Source organism: Melanotaenia boesemani, chromosome 11, assembly GCF_017639745.1.
Source record: "Melanotaenia boesemani isolate fMelBoe1 chromosome 11, fMelBoe1.pri, whole genome shotgun sequence".
Lineage (NCBI taxonomy): Eukaryota > Metazoa > Chordata > Actinopteri > Atheriniformes > Melanotaeniidae > Melanotaenia > Melanotaenia boesemani.
Genome location: NC_055692.1, coordinates 31,066,467 through 31,081,574, shown reverse-complemented (window position 1 = coordinate 31,081,574; position 15,108 = coordinate 31,066,467). Strand labels below are relative to the sequence as shown.

Here is a 15,108-nt window from a genome sequence, read left to right as displayed (position 1 = left end):
AATCTACATATTTCTAATACAGAGGAACAATATCAAGGCAAAAAGCTTCGACATTCTAAGTTTTTTTTTTGTTTGTTTGTTTTTTGACACCTGTTACAGCCTTTATGAGCAGTTTTTTCATGGAGGACTTGGAAACTACAGCCATAAACACAGAACCAGCACTTTGCAAACCCACTCTATGTAAATGGTACATTAACAACATCTGAAAAAAAATTTAAATTGACGCAGACACGAACTAACGGATCACTTGAACACGGTCAACAGCACCGGAACCATAAAAATCTACACAAGGAGGGAACAAATAAAGACTATTTATTTATTTATTTATTGTACAAACACATGCTAATGAAAACATTATATTTAAAAAATTAAGATTTCTGATGGGCGGCTGATATATCAACGTGCTGCAACATAACATGATCCATGACACACATAACTGGTCTTCAGTATTGCGATGGGCATATGTGGTTGGCCTGCTTTCCCCCTGAAGATGCTTTGTGACTGCTGTGGCGCTATGGCTTTTTGCAGCATTTTACACTGCTTTCTACAGGGGCACTGTTTTTTGTATTACAAACAACTCAAAATTCACACTATGACAAAAATGTTTTTTTTCGGAAAAACCATGAAGTATGAGAAAAATAGGGCTAAATTCAAAGTTAAAAAGTTACGTGAAGTTAAAAATGCAAAGGGGGTAAAAATGACCTGTGGTTCTAGTGTTAAATTCTTAAATAACTCATAATTATTGCTAATAATTTGTGATTTCAAATTAATTATTAATTTTATCAGGCCCAGTTATAACCTGCTAAGTCATATTTCATGTTACAAATTTTTGGTCATTTCATGATGTACTGATACTTTTAAGCTAGCTTTCACTATCTCAAGAATGTGAATTGAAAATACAAGGCAAGTTTAGTTGTATAGCACATTTCATGTACAGGACAATTCAAAGTGCTTTACATAAACATTACAGCGTTAAAAGCAATAGCAAGTGCATTAAAAACAAACTTTAAAAGGAAATAAGAATAATATAAAAAAAACGCTGAACTGAAAAAAATCTAAAATAAAATAGATAAAATGCAAGGAATAAAGTGTGAGGAATTAACAGTTGTTTTGATAAAAGGCAGCAAATAGAAAGGTTTTAACCCTGATTTAAAACTGCTGATGCCGGAATTATACCAGGTGCATGTGCGTTACGTTACAGCTGCACCACGGTTTTGTTCCAACCTGCATGGCGTGGCATTTTATACCAGGAGCGTCTCACGTGTGGAGCGCCTACGAGTGCAGTCCACAAAGATCATAAAATCACAGGAGAAATGGAGAATCTTGTGATTCTCCACTTCCAAGATAAACGTCTTGTCGTGTATGATGAAAAAAACAAAAAAAAAAAACACCGAGACCCCCTGACCAGTTAAACACGTAATGTTTTCATGGTTCAGCAGCGCAAATTTGCAGTGGAGCTTTTATTTTGAAAAATACCGGAAGCTTTTACACTGCTCCCGTGTCTGATTTCTTGTCTGCACCTATCTGAAATGTGGAATTGATGCATTCTGGGTCCGTGAAGCATCACAAATATAATTTAGCAGAGCGCTGCAACAACGCACTTCTGGGACGCTTCTGATACGTGCTGCAGCAGTATAAAACAAACCATTGACTAAAATGGCCGTGAATAGCAGGCCACAGTGCAGAAAGTAGACTTGACCCTGATGACCTGAGGGATCTGGTTGGCTCATAAGGAACCAGAAGATTCTGAATGTATTTTGGTCTTAAGCCATTCAGTGCTTTGTAAACAAACGGCAGGATTTTGAAGTCAGTTCTTTGACAAACAGGAAGCTAGTGTAAAGATCTGAGAACTGGAGTTATATGATCCACTTTCTTGGTCTTAGTGAGGACTCGAGCAGCAGCATTCTGGACTAACTGCATCTGTCTGATGGACTTTTTAGGGAGACCTGTAAGGAAAGCAATACAGTAGTGTAGTCAAGTGATTCCCAACCTGGGCCTGGGGCCCCCCAAGGGGTCTTTATTTGTTGAAGTGTGTTTCTGTGAAATACTTTTCTGTGTCTTAGAAAAGCATCCATCCATCCATCCATCCATCCATCTAATCTACAACAACTAAACCTCAAAATTTTACAGCACATCAACAGGACCCTGTATATTACAAATTTTACACTGTCACCTTTGCATGAGACTGTTGTCACTGTTTTCTTTATTGAAGAATGTCAACATTGCTCATTTTTCTGACAGTCTGTTTATAAAAATAAAAGAAAATAAAAATGTAAGAAAAACATAAATAGTTCTTACCATGTTTGATATCTTTGTCAGTGAACTAGGCTGACACAGCTCATAATGTGTGACTGCTGTGTTAGCAGGAGGATTTTTATCAGAGCATAATCATATAAAAGGAGCCAAATAAATGTTAGTCTTTTTTTCATCATTGAATGATAAACTGTTGAATATAAACAAAACAGGTATAATAGTGATATAAAAAGTAAAAGCCCATGTGGTCGTAGGGTGATATCTGTCCAACAGGAGGTAATGTAGGTATATTATTTCCATTCATTTACCTCCATGTTTGCTTGTTCTGTGTGTGGGTCCTCTCTACACCTGCATCCATTCATTTATCCATTTAACAAGGACAACATTGATTGAGAGAGGTGGAGAGAGGGCAGATTCAATTTCAAGGGACAGAATTGGATTTGATGGGGGGAGGACATAATAGCTTTCATGGGCTGTTACAGGACTGAATAGCTTAGCTGGAGCTTCCTTGATGGGATTGAGGCGTTATTCTCAGAAGCAACCCAGGGATGGCAGGAGCACAAACATCCTGTTCCTTATTGTACCACTCCGCAGTGCTTGCTGTGCTTTAAAGGAAGCAAGCACAGCACACCATGTCAGGCAAAGACCTAACCACAGCCTGGAAAAAATTTAAAGTCACACTAGCAATCTTTAAAATTCGACTTTTCAAGACTGTTCTTAGATCGATGAGCTGCCACAATGAACAATAGCTGAAAACTGGGCCCAGTGCTTGCCAAGCTAGGAAAAAAAAAGAAAGAGTAGCCTGCAGTGAATTGTCGTTAAAGACGGTGACATGTTGATGCCAGCACAATGGCTGTTTTTTGTGAGTTCCAGAATCCAAGCTTTGTGACTGAGATAAGACGTATTCAGAATCCGCAGCCACAATTTAGGTAATCAGCCCCCTCCTAATTCCTCCACTTGTTCCATTCTGATTTCATTCATCTTAAAATTGCTCTGAGGAGAACAGGTTTGCTCAAATAGGGGTGGAGGGAATTGGGCTCTGTATATACTTTGCTTTTCTGCAATATTTTTTTCTTTGATAAAAGGGGAATTCAAAGCACAGTCCACTGAGCTTTCTTTTTAAATTTGCAAGGAGTTCTTGCTTTACTTCTACTTCTGTTAGTAAAACAAAATGAACTTGAATGCTTTTTTCCTGTTAACTCGTTTTTCCAACTTTGTCTTTGTTTCTACCAGACTGCCTTTTGTTTACTTTAATGTGGTTCCTGTAAGAGAAGCACTCGACATGGTGAAGTAACGCAAGCTTTTTTGTTTGCAGGTGCTACAGTTGCTCAATCTGATAGCTCGCCTTCAGTGCAGAGCACCCTGCCACACTTCATCCAGGAGCCAGAGGATGCCTACATTGTTAAAAGCAACCCTATCAAACTCCGTTGTCGTGCCACACCTGCCTTACAGATCTTCTTCAAATGCAATGGAGAGTGGGTGCACCAGAATGAACACTCATCCAAGGAGTATAAGGACCTCAATACTGGTAAGATTCACTTTTTGTTACCTCTTTCCCAACAGTTTTTTTTTCCATTCACATTGGTAGCTTAAATGCAACACAAGCCTAACAGTTGAAAATGGAATCAATCAGATCAATTTATAATAAAGAGGACATTGTATGTATCATTGAAGTACGTTTTAGTCAGCCAACACTTGGGGTGGGCCAATTCACTAGGTGTGTCCCAATTCAGGGTCTGCACACTTCAAAGTGCGCTTAACGTTTGTGAAATGGGACAGCCTACCTAGCAACAAGATTTTCCATAGCAACAACAAGCATGTTGAATCACTTAAACCTCTGAAATTACTCACAGGACATTTCAGTGGATGCTGAACACCTTCCGGCAACACCGACAGTTAAAAAAAAAAAAAAAAAAACACGGTAAGAGGTGCTGTTGTTTTCCAGCAAGTACACACTTCCTTAACCTCTTAAAAATCCAAGAATATTAAATGGTACTGAATTTTAATGTCACCGTTTAACAAACAATGTACTTGGTTTTGTAAAGTTTATACTAAAGTGTAGTTTAAAAATCTACTTTTTTTAACAAAACTTTATTTAAACAATACATATTCTTCTGAGCTTGGTTGCTGATTTGCCACCGTCCTGTGCACAATGAATTCTGGGAGAAAAGAGGCCGCGAAGGATGCATCACCAGCAGCCTTCGTTTGGGGCCAAACAAAGTGCTGATTTCAAGGGTGGATTCGGATGGTCCTTCAAATTCTGTGAATTGGGACAGTACTTCGCGCACCGCGATGACGTATGTGGCCGACGAATCCACACTTCGAAGTGTGCAGACCCTGAATTGGGACACACCTACTGTTTAATTCAGGGCTGCCTAAGTCCGGTCCTCAAGATCTACTATCCTGCAACTTTCAGATGCAACCTTTATCTAACATGCCTGAATCAAATGGCTGAATTCCCTCATTCACATGTCATTCAGGTCTGCAGAAGGCTGGTAATGAGCCATTCATCTGATTCAGGTGTGTTGAAGAAGGGTTGCATCTAAAAGTGGCAGGATAGTTTTCTGTGCTACGTCTGCTCATTAACCAACATTAGCTATTCTGACAATGTATGCTAAACCGACAGAACACCGGTTGTTGCTCCTAACTATTGCTTACACATTTTTCCTGTAGATTCCATGGAAAAATATGTTGGATATGTGTTGGATGTATTTATGGCTTCACATAAATAAAAGGAAGTGAAGATATATTGTTTGGTTACTTGAATTAATGGGTACTGAAGTGGATTTAAGAGTATGAAGTAGCCACACAGTGAGAAAAAAAAAAACGTGAATGTGAAAAAAAAATGAACTGAAAATCCTGATAATAAACAAATTGAAGCACCCTGAATCATAATCGAATCTTACGGTACCTAAAATGGCACACCGCTAGCCAACGCTAGGACCACTCTGTTTATGCTAGCAACAATAGTCTTCCTTCATCGGTAGTGTTGAGGTGCATGATGCATTTACTGAACAAATCGACTGGGACTGAAAGGAATTGGGAAGGAATCGGTAGAGTAAGGAGGTCTCCTTCAGATCCACGGCCAATCGCGTAGTTGCAACCACAAAGCATCATTTGCATAAACACAGAACCTGGCAGCAGGCGGGGGGATGTGACAATCCTGTACTCAAACATTTGTGGTATTGTCCACCGAAAATTGTTACAATGTAAACAAGAGTCCAAAACTCAAAAGAAATTTCACATTGTGCTATCTCGGTGTTGTCGTGTAAAAGGGGCCTTACCTTCTAATGGGTACAATTTGCCTAAGCTGACCCCCCCCCCCCCCCCCCGTCAATTATCAGAACAACATCAATTTTTGTCATGTTTTTGGGATGAAATGTTCAGTAAATCAGACTTTGAATTAGATATCAAAAATTCTTCTGTACAAACTCTAAGAATACAGACAGTTGCATAACTGGAAAGTCTGGTGTTTGTAAATGCTACTGGTGACCCAGAGTATGGGTCAAAACAGACACTTCAGAAGCAAACTGATACAAAACCACGATTTACTGAATTGAGCTTTCAGACGATACTAAACATGACAGGCTGCAGACACCCACCGAGGCTCTGCACTTTGTGTAAAAAGGCAAACTTCAGATGAATTTTGAAGAGGTCCATGGCTGCACATACAGATGAAATATCATTACATAAACACCAAAAATGTGTATTTATGTACATTTAATGTACATTTTCTTACCATTATTTTGAAAAAATAAAATCTCAAAATTGACCAGTTAATAAAAAAAAAGCCTTTTTTTTTCTTTTTGTGTGTGTATGTGTGTTTGAGGGTGTTTGGCTTTTGTTCTTTGTTGATACAGATGTTTTGTTATTTTCCTTTAAGTAAAGAAGAGGTCTTAGATGATTTATTGCTGTAGCACTTTCTTCTGCATTAAGATGACTTCAGGTCCTGACTGCAGCTGCTTAGACCAGCCATCAAGAAGAATATCAGTATGGCCTCAGAAGATTTAAGCCTAAAAGCCAACAAAGGCGCAGCAGCTATAATCATAGCAAAGTCAAGCCGTTTGCACAGTATATTGTATGGGCTTATTTTAAGCTCCTTGCAGTGTTAGATGGAGGGGAATGTGCTGCACCACATCAGCACAAATTCAGTCCAGTTTACACAGAAATGGAGTAACCTGTGATCACATGTCCTGAAAGAGTTTAAAAAGTGTCCAGAAAGAAAATAGTGACATTTTTACTAGTTCCAGTGGACTAGTTTTTTGTCCACTATAGATCTGAATATAAGAAAAAGAAAAAAAAACTTTAAGAAAAATAAACTCTTCAAGTCTGTTGTTTCCATCATGTCAGTTTGCTATAAAAGATAATCTTGTACCTGAAATGGATATGCTTCAGTGAATTAGTTATAAATGGCTCGGTTTAAAAGAAACAGATGCTTCCACTTTGATGTATGCCATGGGTTTGTTGATTACTGTTCTGAAGTCTTAAGGTTGGCAATTTGCCATCTCATGTTTTAGAGCCCCAAGTGGCAATATTTGTTCCAGATGGTTGAGCAAAAGTGGAGCAAGAGGAGCATACAACTGAGGCCAACAATGGCCAACTATGTTCCCTATAAAAATCGTGTCCACACAGCACTGTTAACCAAAGAATCTCAACATACAGACACAATCAAAATGCTGGCATAAGCTAAGAAAAACGTTGGTGATCTAGTTCCCACCTCTGCGAACGATGTTGGCCAATCAGAGCGCTGATAAAATTAAAAAAGGGACTTCTAGTAAATCCAGTTTTCTGACACCAGTTTGTTCTTTGGTGCAGTTGTTGAGTAACTTCATATACATGTATATAGACATGTAAAGAATCCCGTTAACAAGATCAGCAACAGGACGTTGAGCTCCCCTCCCAATCTCTCTTAAAAAAAAAACAAATACAAAAAATAAAGAAATAAAGTGTGTGCTTGTCAATCACAAGACAGCTCATCCCAACAAGCTTCATACATTCTACATGATTGTATGCTTTATCAAATAATGTCACAAAATTGACTCATTTCAGAACACCAGGAAGTCACAACTGCTGGCTGCAGGAGGACTTTTTAAGGCACTGAGGCATTAGTTTCGCTTTCCAATCCCAGAGGCTACTTTTAACCGTCTTTGGAACCATCACTGTTTCCTTGCAGGAGGAAAGTTAGAGATAGTGTGATATTATAGCAGCAACAAGGAAAAAGAAAAAAAAAAAAAAAACTAATGGTGAGAATGTTGCATCGAACCAACAGAGCATAATATTTAGACAAGCGATCCTTCCTGCTGATAGATTTCTACAAACAAGTTTCAAACTAAACAGAAAATCAGTCAAACCTAAAAACAAAAACTTGTTTAAAAAGGCTTTTTTACAACCTTACAAATGACAAATCTCACTTTCATTGTCTAAATCATGAGGCAACATGATTCAGAAATGGTTTTCTTTATTAAAGCTATACATCTTTACTCCGTAACAAGGGCTATACGAATAAAAGAGATGCCTGACTGGCAATGCTTTTATCTTTTGACCCATTTTAGATGTCAGAAACATAAACACACAGTGCAATGATGCCTCTATCTTATGTTCCCCCTGGGTGGCTCATACACAAACAATTGTTTTTAGAATCCTCATAAATCTGAGCGTGTCTGCAGTTTGAATGTCTTTTCTGATGTAACCCCTTCTTTGTGGTCACCAGTATGCTTTGGCAGTTAATGCAGTCTGTCCTGCAGTGACGGTGGTTGTAGAATAGATATGGTAGCTTGCCATCTCATATTTTTCTAATTCTAATGATGCTTTGGTACCAGTCTTTGTTTTTATTTGATCCATTCCAGCGTTTAGAGATCACAGCAGAGCGACAGAAAACTGTGAAAACAGTGTTAAAAAGATGTGGGAGTTGCACCAGAGTCACTAATTACACACAATTTATATTATGTCAAATGTACCATGCAGTGATTTGAGTGCTAGCTTAAAGATAAGGGTACCTTCGTCTCTGCTGCTGTGATTTTGACCATTTGTTTTTAATGTCTCTTTTATGAGTCCACCGACTGTAAAGAAGCATTGTTAGAAATCAGCGAAGCAGACACTGATCACGACGTTTCTTTTTCTTTGTCTGTCCTCAGGGAGCGCTTGCTTTATTGTTCTGTTGTTCCTCTTGTTAAGCATATTAAATGTTATGATGTGAAAATTAAGTAGTGTAGAATCCTCTACAAACCCAATTGAGTTCTAAATGGTGTTACAATGGTTTTAATCATGGTATAACAGCCATACTGTGCACTTTTTTGTTGCAATTCTTTATATTTACTTTTGTCCCAGGTCAATCACTCACTGGAATTGTGGACCAGCAGTCTACACCACTTGAAAAACCTTAAATAATGTTAGAAATACATCATTCCATGTTCTGCAACCACAGAAATAAATTCCACGTTAAGCTTCTGATTTAAAGTTTGATTGAAGCTGTGGCATGCCAAACCAATTATGTCCCATTAGTTTTCATCAGGTGGAAGCATGTTAATTAGAAGACCTGATTTAGGCCTCCTGAAGGGATTTTTGGCAAACAAGGAAGCCAAAGTATCACCTCGGCTGGAATGTTCTTTGATTACAGGCTCCAAGACAGCACTTTCTTGTATTCATGAAGGTCCCTCCACAGGAAAGAAGCTTTAATTACTTCTGGAAGTTCATTATGGTGTGATTGCTGTGCTGTGAAATTGTTGTGAGCTTAATAATGGCTAAATGAAATTTGGAGCTTGAATTGTTTGCTGTTCTATGTGTGGAGGAAGAGTACAAGGAAAAGTTCACTTGGTGGTATTTGCTAGCCAACTTCATATTTTCCATTATCATTGGAGCATTCAGCAGGGGGAGGCTAATTAATGGATTTGTCAGATAGGAGGCATCATAATAAAAGCTTGATCTGAAGTATTAAGCTCAGTTTTAAATAAATGAAGTAATGTGAAATTGGACATTTCTGTTAAACCGTTAGATAAAATAATTCTTGATTGTTCTGCTATGACAGGTGCAGATAATTCATGCCCTCAAAAAGGTGAAACTGGGTGGTTTTTACAAGAATTTAATATGTAATTTGAACAAAATATCTCATGTTTTGAAGTTGAAAATGATTAAATCATGGATAATTTCTCAGAACATTAACAATTTATTTGTTAGATCCACTCATGTTAAAATGACTGATTTCTAAAAGAGAGAAATTTATTCACATGGAAAGAAAACCTGGCTGAATCTAACCCGACTGGTCATCTGCCTTTAAGACACAAAGTCACGCAATATCGCAAGATTACATGAGATTTTAACTAATCTCAGAAAAAAAGCCAGTAAAGGGCCAAACAGTCTGAAGCTTTATAGCAGATGAAGATTAAATCTGTCATCATCTTTCTAAATTAAATTATCACCAGTTTGTTTGCATTGATATTCTGTTACACTTACTGGTTGTTGTTAAGCATCTGGGCTGTTTATGAAACGTTAGCTGGCTAATACAAAAAAATGAAGAAAAATATTTTATTCTTTGAATGAGCATAAAAATAATCATGGAAAGGAATCGCACATAATTAAATTACTTTTGTTGAGAATTAAGCAGTTTTGTTGGAATTTGTTTAATTTACCAGTTAGATGAGTATTTATTATTATTATATTCATTATTATTATTATATTCATTATTATTATTATTATTATTATTATTATTATTATATAATTGTATTACTGTAAAGTTTTGTTGGATCGACCCTTTTAATTAAAATGGGTCCAACTATGGTAAATACGTGGAGAAAAAAACATCTGAATTGAGTTGGAAAAACATTTTGATTGAAATAAATCAAACTGGATCAATTAGTAGTGAATTAGTTTGATTATAATTTAAGTTGGTTTGACATTGGTACATTAAATTGAAATAATAATAATGTTTATGTTCAGCGAAAAACTTTTTGTTTGTTGAGTGTGGTTCTGTTATCTTTGGTTTGAGTGGCGGCAGCAGGATTCACTGTGCAGTTCATTTAAATTAATTTTGCTTTGCTTTGCTTTTTTTTTTTTTTTTTAAATTTGGAGCAGTTATCCTGGTTCACTTTGCAGGTTCATTCATTCATTCATTCATTCAATCATTCGTTCACTCATTCATTTACTCATTCATTCATCCATCCAACAAATGCTCTATATGGTAATAAGAGGGTTGTTGGAGTTATTGTGGGAAGAATTTCCAAAGTAATGCTGTACATTAAAACAAATGGAATCTTTAGTAAAATGCTGGTCACTACAGTATTTTAAAAATAATTCTAATTGATTATTTAATCCACATCAAACCAGTTCATCATAATTGTGTTTTTATAATTGCATTTGAATTCAAGAATAAAAAGGCTTTAAGGAAACCACTTGATGGCACTGAATCTCTTTGGTGCAGTCTCCCTTCCTGAGTGTGTACAAGATGGCAGGCGACAGTAAAGAGGAAAAAACCTGGTTGGCAGTGGAGAGGAAAGAATATTTGTGCAAAAGTAAAATTTTCTTAACAAGGTTGGCACCAGGACTATTTTGGCGTGGCTTGCTGTGGCCGCGTAAACAAATTTGGGGAACACTTCATATTTCTGACATTAAACCAAGGAGACTTGCTTTACTGGTCACAAATAAACATCACACTCAGCGAAAATCTTTGTCAAAATATTCAGTTTTACTGTCCAAAATCAACATTTGTAAGTAAACCATGAATTTATTCATACAGAAAAAAATATTCTAAAAACCAGTTTTTGTGTTACCAGGGCCCAAATATCATGTGTGTGGGATTGGCACCAAAATTCTTCCAAACTAGTGTCAATGTGTCTAAGTGCACTTTTACCTGTTGGTTCACCCTCCTGCTGTCACCAACATCACTAGTTTCACAAATAGAGTTCTTTCTGGTTCAGAAATGGTTAATCTGACTCATTTACATGAAAATATTTCAGTTTCCATGTTACAGAGGACAGGCTCACAAATGGATGCGTATTCAGTCTCAAACCTCATCTTTCTGTGTGATATCCTTCCGGTTATCTTTGTGAAACCACTGTAATTAAACTGCATGTGGAATTCAGTATTTTTAAATAAAGGTGTAGCAGAATGGACTGAATGGACACATTGAATTAACTGTAAAGCTTACAAAACGGTTGGCCTCAGATTTAAAACGTTTTTATTAATTCAAATCTGTAGGGACACTTTAAATGTTTTACTTGCATGTAATGAAATGTTTTGTTTGTTTTTTTTTCTTTCTAATGTTGTAAAATATATGTGTGCAATTTGTGACTTGTGTATACTTAGACATCTATTTTGCGATTTCTGGATTTTTGCCATGCACAGAGTGGGATACAAACAAAGAGCCATAATGAAGAGACCACAGTGGATGCTCCAGACTAATCATTTAGCCTTGTACTAAAATAAAGCCAAGTTTAAATAAGAATTTTTGAAAAATAGCCAGAGATTTAGGTTAGAGTAGGGGTGGAACAGCCATTACCAAGCTTCAGCCTTTATGGAGAAACTGCATGACATCTTCTTTTCACCGAACACTGTGGTGTTGGACTCAGCTGTCAATGACTTACCATCACTAAGAGCTGTGTGGCTACAGCAACATGCAGGGTGTTTTTAAGTTTGGAAGCACTGCAGGATAAAATACAGAGGGGTATGTCTAGTGCCTTACACTGAAGGAGATACTGAAGCTACATTTTAGCCAAAGACATTAAGAGAAAATTGCCTGACTAATAATGGCATATCTGAGTCATCAAGGTTAAAATCCTTTGCTTGTTCCACCCGTGGAACATTGTGGGTGTACTGCATAACCTGAACTGGAACTGAAGCCTTGAATGAGGTCTCTGGATGAGGACTAACCTGCTGCTCTTTATCTGCTCCATCTGTAGTGTTGTCAGGTTCACGTTCATTCATGATGCCAGTTTCTGTCTCTTCTTGTCACTGATGATATGCTGCGTTTGATGCTCCTCAGACATGAGAAGTCAGAGTTCAGTCTTGCATCATTTTAGATTTCCCTGTGTTGGATGAAAACATGACTGTTTTCAGTGTTTCTGTTATTCTTTAGTTACCAGCAAGTTCTTCTTAGCATTTTACTTACTTTTAGAATAAATGAGCTAATAATGTTCTTGTGTTTTGTTCAGTGTTTTACCGGATCAAGATAAACCAGTGATGAATAGAGTTCATGAAACCCAAATTTTCCAACCAGGAATCAGACTTTTGTTGGTCTTTTCACTTTTATTTTCCAGTCACAAATTGGGAATTGGGAAGTGTCCCAATTTCTTTTTGTTTGTTTTATTTTTTTTGTTTGTTTGTGTTCTGTTGCCATTTTATGTCCACCTCCAAAAGAATTTCAAATGAAAAATCTCCATAATATTATTATCATGATCACATTTTCAAAGTAAGAAAAACTATTGCAGCCTTCTCTTTCTCAAGGAATGGCAAAGCTGTGCTGCTTAAAAAAGAAAGAAAAAAAAGATCAATTAGAGCCCGTGAATTGTCCTTAAACAGGGAAATCTGAAACGGTTAGCCCTTCTGTGCATGCTCAACCAGGTACCGTTAGCTACTGTTAGCAAAGTAGAGCGTTGTGGACCTTGTCTCCTAGTCATGTTTAGATTTCAGTGTTATGTTTCAAGTAACTGATGCTGTTAACAATGAAATATTGTTTGGAATTATGTCAAGTACAAATAATTTACACACAGATAAATATTTTATGTAGTATAATAGTGTAAAATAAAAGTATATGTATGCAACATATTTTTATTGATGGATTCAAATCAAAGCTGTTGTGCATCGGTCACCTAAATGATTAACAGCTGCCCTCAAAACCATAAGTAGAAAGTACAAAATAACTGAGTTAAAATGCAGCCAGTAAAAGCCATAAAAAAAAAACAACAAAAAAAAAAAACAAAAACAAAACAAAACTACTTTGTAGATTACAGTCATATGAAACTTCTACTTCTGTAAGTATTTGCATTTTACCGTCATCTGATTCCTGTCTTGCATCTGCAGAATAAAAAGCATATTATGAGTAACTTCATTATAGTGCTGAGGTTAAAATGTGCTGTATACGTTTAATCTTAATTTAAAGCTCCCGGAAACCTTTTGTCTGACCTCCACCCTTTTAATGTCTCAGTTTTCTGTAATGCTGCTTAGACGTATGGCACAATGAGATGATACCACCGTTGGATCTAGTCTGGAATCACACATCACATCATTGACCCCAGCCAGCCACACCCAGCTGTGCTGTCATGATGAGGGTGAAGATTTTCCCTGCAGCAAACTGAAAAAGTCTTAAAACACTGCTCCTCTGCCTGGTGGCAAGTTTAACCTGTGCATGCGGAGTTTCTGGTCTAGGTGTTTGCTGAAGTCTATTAAAATGTCACTAACTCTCCTAAATGTTTAATGAATTAAAGTTAAATGAACCATTTTATTTGCGTTTCATTCTACATATATTTTTAACCTTTTAAAGGCTCAATAATTAGGTTGTTTTTTTTTTCTGTAAAAATAATTTAAAATGTTTTCATTTGTTGCGAGAAATAAAAGGAAGCTTCCCTATAAACAATCTGTCTCCTACATCAACAATGTCTTTGTTAAGTTTTTCTCCTTTCAAAATAAGAGTCATGTGCCAGAATAGCTTCGGTGCACCATGTTGCTCCTTCCTACTTCCTGGTTCCTTAACCAATCATATGTGACTCCCCACGGTTGCCGAACAACAGCACAACGTTTGGTATTTTATGTCGGCAAAAGAGCAGCAGCCTGCTGGTATTGAATCTAGCAAAAGAAGCGGATGAGAAACAGTTTCAGAAAAACCTAAAAAGCCTCGGCATCCTGCTAAAAAAAACAAACGACCAAAAAACGGATAAAACGAGGATCAATACTGGAGAATCTTTTGCAAGGTGGAGAAGTCTGAGAGACCAAATTAATTTCAAGATGGAGGCAGAGCTGGCCAAGTTTCTCCTTGACAGGTTAACACCTGATTTTTGCTTAAATTAACTGAAAAGTTTATCTTGATTTACAAAGATTTATGATTTATTTCTCGGCCCTCATTAATTTGTGTGACTGTATGGATGTATTGGTTGAGTAAATTGGTGGCCTGTTAGTTTATAACAACAAATGTAATGATGTTTTGGCGAATAGTGTGGGTAGTGTGTTTGTCCTTATAAACTTATTACTATCAAATTAATTTATTAAGCGAGACTAAGGGAAAACTGCTGCTGTGTGGCATTTGTTGATTAATGTAGCGTTTGTTTACACTCTATTTTATGCTAACGTAAATTAGCGCGTGAAATTAGCGCTAGCATTGCAAAGCATAGCAACTTACTGTGTGTGAATCATCTTCGCTCGTCATCGTGATGTTTGCTGGCGCTATGTTCTCCGTCCTTCATAGACTGTATAAAAGAACCGTCTTCTCACAAACCGGCAACCTACTTGAAACTCTCCGACGGGGAGGGCGGAAGAATGCTCTCTGTGTTTTTGTCTTTCGACTGCAGTTCTGATTTGAAACACTAGGTGTCAATGCTACTTATTTAGCCTTTAACATGTTTTAAAGGTCATGCTAGAAAATAATAAATTTTTTTCTAAAAATGAACTTTAATAGTAAGTCACTGATCTTAATAATTGATCAGTATTTTGTAATTATACATTAATAAATAATAATAAAAGTTATGATTTAAATTTATTCAACTTTAATAACTTTAAATAAAGAAAATGCCTGCCCATAGGAAAATAGAAAGAAGTATTTGTGGTTCAGTGAGGTAAAATTCAGCACCTCTGTGTACATTCTATCCACTTCTTTTTATTTTCTTTTTTTTTTTTTTTAACTTGTCCTGTCCGGCATCATAGCAGCAAAATGAT

The 15,108-nt window shown here is 36.8% G+C and overlaps 1 protein-coding gene across 2 annotated transcripts in view; it reads left to right on the top strand.

Moving 5' to 3' along the window:
* Positions 1-15,108, top strand: part of unc5db (unc-5 netrin receptor Db) — a 280,454-nt gene that overhangs the window by 105,048 nt on the left and 160,298 nt on the right. For both annotated transcript variants that reach the window (XM_041999262.1, XM_041999261.1), the window contains exon 2: positions 3,569-3,781. In XM_041999262.1, the coding sequence (XP_041855196.1) occupies positions 3,569-3,781 (213 nt within the window). The remainder of the gene's footprint in view (positions 1-3,568; positions 3,782-15,108) is intronic.